The 6,678-nt window shown below is 55.6% G+C and overlaps 4 protein-coding genes across 4 annotated transcripts; all 4 read left to right on the plus strand.

The window, feature by feature from the left end:
* Positions 1-29: 29 nt before the first annotated feature.
* Positions 30-827, plus strand: LDBPK_331750 (hypothetical protein, conserved; the record flags this gene model as incomplete). The annotated part of the gene is made up of 1 exon (XM_003863953.1): positions 30-827. The coding sequence occupies one exon, from the start codon at positions 30-32 to the stop codon at positions 825-827; it is 798 nt and encodes a 265-aa protein (XP_003864001.1).
* Positions 828-1,180: 353 nt separating this feature from the next.
* Positions 1,181-1,795, plus strand: LDBPK_331760 (hypothetical protein, conserved; the record flags this gene model as incomplete). Its single annotated transcript, XM_003863954.1, has 1 exon — positions 1,181-1,795. The coding sequence occupies one exon, from the start codon at positions 1,181-1,183 to the stop codon at positions 1,793-1,795; it is 615 nt and encodes a 204-aa protein (XP_003864002.1).
* Positions 1,796-2,194: 399 nt separating this feature from the next.
* On the plus strand, positions 2,195-3,559 carry LDBPK_331770 (n-acetylglucosaminyl-phosphatidylinositolbiosyn th eticprotein, putative; the record flags this gene model as incomplete). Its single annotated transcript, XM_003863955.1, has 1 exon — positions 2,195-3,559. One exon carries the CDS (start codon positions 2,195-2,197, stop codon positions 3,557-3,559), a length of 1,365 nt encoding a protein of 454 aa, XP_003864003.1.
* Positions 3,560-4,107: 548 nt separating this feature from the next.
* On the plus strand, positions 4,108-6,495 carry LDBPK_331780 (thiamine biosynthesis-like protein; the record flags this gene model as incomplete). Its single annotated transcript, XM_003863956.1, has 1 exon — positions 4,108-6,495. The coding sequence occupies one exon, from the start codon at positions 4,108-4,110 to the stop codon at positions 6,493-6,495; it is 2,388 nt and encodes a 795-aa protein (XP_003864004.1).
* Positions 6,496-6,678: the final 183 nt, after the last annotated feature.

Here is a 6,678-nt window from a genome sequence, read left to right on the forward strand (position 1 = left end):
AAAGCTATCAGGCTGCTCTGCACTGCAAGATGGCATTCCAGTTTCCACGCGGTGCTGAGTTTCTCTTTGTCACTCAGTATCTCCTGCAGTTCGATGACACGGTAAAGTTCAAGCTGAGGCGTGAAGGCCGACGCACCGTGCTGCAGGTTTCCACCGTCAACATCCCTCCATTCAGCTACACCACGGTAGACTTTGCCGATGAGTCTGAGAGGCCGCAAAAGATTGCTGCAGTGGAACCGCACGCAACTTCGTGGGCTGTGAACGCTGCTTTTTTCACTAGTGTTCTCAGCTGCTTCAGCGGCCTTTTTCCCATCACTCTCGAGGTTGCTGACGATCTCTCATGTGTCCTTCTCTATCAGAAAAAGGAAGACGACACCGGCGTGCAAGTAGCACAGGTTGGTGCGCTCCACGACCTCGGACCGAAGCTTCTGGTTGATCACGACGTGGGGGTTCTGTACACCATTGCCGACGTTCGAAACTTTGGCGACATTGTCCGTTCAGTCTGTGCTGGGGACGACGAGCGATGTGACGTGTTTCTTCGACGCGTTTCGTCGACGGAGTGCGAGCTGGGCATGCAAACGAGCACCGTCACCTCATCGCTGCAGCTCTTGTTGGATGAGTGCAATGGCGTATCCAAGCGCCTGGAAGGGTCGGCGCGCTGCACTGATTTGCAAGAGTACGCACGCCTCTGCACACGAATGACGAAGCTAGCCGACAAGACTTCTCTTATGGTGGGGTTTGGGTCTGACGGTATTGCCCTTTTCAGATTTGAGTGGGTTACAGAGCGAGGCAGCCGCACGGCTGACTTGTTCTTTTGCACCTCCTAGTCCGGCTTCGCCCCGGCACTGGATTCCTTCTCCCTCCTCGCTCTGTGTCCTATCGCTTTTCCTAGAGTCTTGTACTACTCTTGAAGGTAAGAAGTCTATTCTTGACAAAAGCAACAAGCCACCCTATCGCATTTCTCGATAAGCATCTGGAGAGTGCAAGACTGGTGTAAACCCTTGTCCACGTTCACAGAGGATCGAACAGCGGCACCGATGCCAGGAGAGGAGTTTACTGCACGTATGATTCTCTACCTCCATCTCTCCTTCCCTTTGCTCTGATCTATGATTTAAGTGCCAGCTGCTCTAATTACTTGGGCCTCTTACATGCACAACTTGCATTGAGAGTTAAATCACTGATGCAGGGGAGGCCGCTTGCGGTTCAACTAGGAGACACCCACGGCGTGGTCGTCTACCACGCCACGGCGCTGGCTCCCGAGAAGCTGTGCGCCACGTTTGAGAAATTCGGCAAGACGAGCGTGGTTCACGGCTTCGAGCTCACCGACGGCAACCACGCCACTGTCGTCTTCTTCTCGGAGCCAATGAGCTGTGCGGTTTGCTACGTGTCTCTCTCGCGACTGGCACAAGAGCCTGAAAACGTTGGTATTATCGATGTCGGATGGATCCACGAAAACGGCGTTGACGCTTTTGCGAAGCGGTCCTATGTGAGACACAAGTACACCCCTGCTGTCTCCACCGTGGGCGCTGAATCGGCCGCATCCAACGGTTACTTGGTTGTGTATTGGAAGGGCGTGGCGGAACCCGACCGGCGCGAGATTTCTCAAATGGCGCACTCGTCGGCCGTCGAGGTTTTTGAGGACGGCAAAGAGGGTGGCCGGTCGTTTCTGCGCTTTTGCTCCGAGGATGCTGCTGACGCCTTCCACTCCGACGTGCTGTCGCGATTCGCTGCGATGAGGCGGTCTCTTTCGTATGCCGACGCCACAGATTTCTCACTTGCCAAGGGAGCTGCGTGAAAAACTTCAGCCACCAAGAGTACATACACACAGGCAGCAAAAAAATGCTTCATTGCAAGCCTTTCGGTTTGTCTGCAGTCTCTCTCTCCCTCATGGCGAGTCGCGCACTTCCATTGCGATCGCATACATATAGGGGAGGGCGTAGAAGCGCGGGAAAGGAGTATGGGGGTGTGGCCGGTGATAGCACTTTCCAAGCTTTGCATACTTCTCCTGAAGAAACAGAGATAAGCTATGTGCGAATGAGTCAGGCTGCACGGCGCTGTGCCACTCCCCAACTGCTCTATGCTTCAGTCACTGCCTTGCTCACTCGCCTCGATGGGCGTCTTCATCGTAATCTACTGTCTTCTCCCTCTCAAGATACTTATCACAAAGAGCTGTGGTTTGAAGTGAATCTGCACGATGGGGCGGCATCGTGTTGCGTTAGTTTCCGACTTCTTCTTCCCCGGGTTTGGTGGAGTGGAGGTGCACATCTACAATTTAGCCCTGTGTCTGATGCGGAGAGGGCACAAGATCATCATAATCACCCGTGCCTATGGGGACCGCGTTGGGATTCGCTATTACACAAATGGGCTGAAGGTGTATTATTTGCCGATGCTTGCGGCAAAGCTGCCTCCCGGCTCCGTGACGCTGCCAACGTGGCTCGGCGCGTTTCCGATGCTGCGCACTATTTTCATTCGTGAGCGCATTACCGTCGTACATGGCCACCAGACCACTTCCAATATGTGCCACGAGGCGATATTCCACGCCGGCACCATGGGCATCAAGACGTGCTTCACCGACCACTCGCTCTTTGGGTTTGCCGATGCGGCGTCCATCAACATCAACAAGGTGCTTGTGTGGAGTCTGCGTACAGTTGACCAGGTGATCTGTGTCAGCAACACTTCTCGCGAAAACACCGTTCTGCGCGCGCGGATTGCACCGCAGCGGGCAAGCGTGATCCCGAACGCCACCGACACTTCCGCCTTCACCCCGCCTGACGATCTCAAGTACAAGTCGTGGGCATCGAAGATTGACAAGGAGGGGTTGACCATTGTAGTCATCACCAGGCTTGTATATCGCAAAGGCGCGGATCTCTTTGTCGACGTCATCCCTGAAATATGCCTGCGCCATCCGGATATCAAGTGGGTGATCGGCGGCGACGGACCGCGACGCTCGCAGCTCGAGCAGATGATTGAGCGACACAATTTGATGGACAGGGTGAAGATGCTCGGTGCGCTAAAGCACTCTGAGGTGAAGAGTGTTTTGAACCAGGGTCAGATCTTCCTGAATTGCAGTTTGACAGAGGCATTTTGCATTGCGCTCATCGAGGCGGCGTCGTGCGGTTTACTGTGCGTGTCGACAAAAGTCGGAGGCGTCCCGGAGGTTCTCCCGCCGCCTATGTTGCTTTTGGCGGATGCTGACCCGTCATCCATCGTTGCCGCTTTGGAGGAAGCCATCAACGACGTGCCGCACCACTCACCATGGACACTGCACGACAACTGCAAGCAGTTCTATAGCTGGGACTGGGTGGCGGAGCGCACTGAGCGCGTCTACGACCGCATTATGGAAATGCCGGTGCTGTCCTTGTACGAACGGTTGATGAACTACGCATCTGTCGGGCCTCTCTTTGGACTCGTGTGCTGGATGCTCTGCTCCTTGGATTGGATTCTGTATAGATTGATGGAATACTGGATTCCAACAGAAACTATTGACATTGCGCCGGATTTCCCCATGTCCTTCTACCTGCGCAACAAGGAGAAGATTATGAAGAAGAACGGCGAGTAGTCGGCGGCTGTGGTCCTACTTTTCTTTTTCATCTTCTGCGCGCTAGCTGCCTGCCTTACTCAGTTTCTGCGATGTTCTGATACGACTTCGCTGATCGCACATTAGCAATGGGGTCCTTACTCCTTGAGGCACGCATGTTCATTCCACTTCCCTGCTGCCCTGAAACAGGAGAAAAACCGTCGCACACCTTCAGAGGGACATCGTGTATATGCCTATCCGCGGGGGTGTCTTTTCCCGTGTGGATCTGTGCAGCGTACCATGACAACGCTGCTGCTCAGCTACAGCAGAGAGCGTGATCTTCATTCTTTGTCTGCTCTTGATGGACTATTCGCGACAATCAACATATCTGCGCATCTCTCCGCTTTCTTTGGACTCCGACCCACATGGACGCTCGCGCAACCCTCATGCTACACAGTCCCATCCTTGTGGAGGGCATTGCGTCTCTGACGGCTCCATTCCTGGGGCTCACAACATCCGCAGATTCCGCTCCCTTTTTTTCTCTCATAAACCCCATTGAATACTGAATAAATAAAAAGTAGGCAGGAACCATGCCGTCTAATAGGCAGGAGGAAAAGCTGCCGACAAATCCGCGGGAGTTCCCTGATAACCGGACGCCGAATTTCATCCTCAAGGCAAAGAATGGCCACTTTCACTTCATGATGGTGGAGCCCGATGTGTCCAAGAACTACCTGTGGTACATGTCGGAGCCGAAGCTCGTCAGAGTTCCCGAGCTCGAGGCGGAGATGCGCGTTCCGGGACGCCGCTGGTACGCGACGGACAAGGCTGGCTTTGAGCTGCAGAGGAGGAACAACGCCGTCGCGACTGAGGGTGAGCCGTACGTCTGCCTACACAATATTAAGGACCCCGAGCTGTACTGGTTCGGTAAGCGCCACGCAGAGCCGCCGGTGGAACAGGTGACGCTGGTGATTTCCGTCGGAGAGCTGTACTTGAAGAGCGCTATTCACCGCAAGCGGCTGGTCCGTGTGCTTATGGACAGTATACGTCGCGTTCTCCAGAACCCGCAGGTCTTCCGAAACGGTGACACCATGATCGAGGTGCGCAAGGAGATGCCTACAAAGGAGCAGTTGAAGCTGCTTGCGCTGCTGCCCGGTATTGCCAAGATTTACGAGGCCTCTCAGGAGAGGGGGGAGCGCAAGGGCGATCCTCGCGGCGCGTTCATCTGCTCCGGCGCTCAGGGTATCCCCATTACACCCGATCAGCGTGTGCTCGCTCTCATCAGTGGTGGTATCGACAGCCCCGTGGCGGCGTATCGGATGATGACGCGCGGCTGCCTCGTCAATGGTGTGCATTTTCTCAACAGCACCAACGACACTGCCTCCGTTATGGAGAAGAACCGGCGCATCTGCGAGCGCCTGTCGAGCGTGCAAGGTCGCTTGGACATGCACTACGTGGACATCAGCACACTGCAGTCGCAGATCGTGGCGAACGTGCCGAACCACAACCGCACCTTAATCTACAAGTGGTTTATGCTGTCGCTTGCAGCCAGCTTTGACGACTCGTGCTTCATTGTCACCGGTGACTCTGCTGGGCAGGTGGCATCGCAGACGGTGCACAACATCAGCACGCTGTACCCCACCGTATGCAAGGCCGTCATTGCCCCCCTGATTGGTGTAACGAAGAACTTTATCATTGACGAGGCGCGCAAGATCAACACCTTCGACTTTTCCATTCAGGAGGGCGCGGACTGCTGCCAGTACATGATGTGCAAGTCCGGTGCAAATCTGATGATGGGTCGCCGAACCCTCGAGGCGTATGTACGTCGCATCAAGCTGACCGAGCTCAAGGTGATGAAGGAGGTGTACCGCGACGGGAAGCTGTGCGAGTCGTCCGAGTTCACATACTATCCTCAGTCCGGCGTGCGTGTGCCGAACAACACTCCGCCTCCAGCGGCCTTGGTGCAGGATGCTTCGAGCGAGGACGATGTGCACGACGTAGTCTACTTCGACGCCGCTGCCGGAACCAAGATTGCAGAGCAGGTCCAGATGGCCATGATGCGCGCCCCCGAAGGGAATCCGAATAGCATGCACATGAGCGGCCGCGAGGCTCGCATGGCAGTGGAGAAGGTGCGTAGCCAGCTGGCAAAGGTGATGCATGTACCGGCGAACGACATCATTTTCACCTCAGGTGGCACAGAGTCGAACAACATTGCGCTGAACGGCTACCGCGTCGTGCGCGAGCCCTGGTCGCACGCCTCGACGATCGAGAATTCAAACATTCCTGACGGGGCCACTGTGGTGAAGGTGGTGGACCTTGTAAACCACGAGACGGGCAGCATTGATCGCAACCTGACCCGCCCTGAGGGCGGCCGCCTTCACATTGATGCAAGCCAAGGCCTGCTCAAGGTCGATTTTGGCTCTCTCGACCTGAGTGAAGTCGACTCCATCACGGTCACGGCGCACAAGATTAACGGACCCGTTGGTGTTGGCGCGGTTTACCTGCGCGACCTGACCTGCAACAAGCTCTTCAGTGGCGGCTCGCAAGAGAAGGGCATCCGCCCGGGGACGGAGAACGTTCCTGCGATTGTCGGCTTCGGTGCAGCTCTAGCCCTCGACCGCAGCCACTCGCTCCATAAGGAGATCGACACTCTCATGACGGAGGAGTTGGAAAAGATGGGATGTGAGATCAACCGTCGAGGTGAGACCAGTGGCTACATCGTGCACGCCACCCTTCCGCCAGGCTACAGCAACACAGATGTAGTGTCACGCCTCTCCACCAAGTACCATGTCGAAATCGGCACCGGATCTGCGTGTAAGACAAATGAGGTGAACACCACCGTCTACGACACGCTGGGCAAGACACCTGCGCCGACGCGCTCCATCCGCATCAGCTGGGATTCTTTTGCCACCTTGAACGACGCGGAGCGTGTCTTGAGCGCCTTGAAGAAAGTCCTTGGCGAGATTGAGCTGATGCGCTAGCTTGTCAGTATACCCTCTCCAGTTCCACACATGCGCACACGTGTGCCCTTTTCCCAGCTGCTTTCGCATTGTATTTTTCTCCTCCGTACTGTAAATGCCGGCGCTTCCAGCCTGTCGCGTGCGCCTCTCATTTCGGTCTGTCTGTGGTGATTGCGACTTGGTGCACTACGGCGAAGTGGTCAA

The sequence above is a fragment of the Leishmania donovani genome, chromosome 33, assembly GCF_000227135.1.
Source record: "Leishmania donovani BPK282A1 complete genome, chromosome 33".
In the NCBI taxonomy this organism is placed as follows: Eukaryota; Euglenozoa; class Kinetoplastea; order Trypanosomatida; family Trypanosomatidae; genus Leishmania; species Leishmania donovani.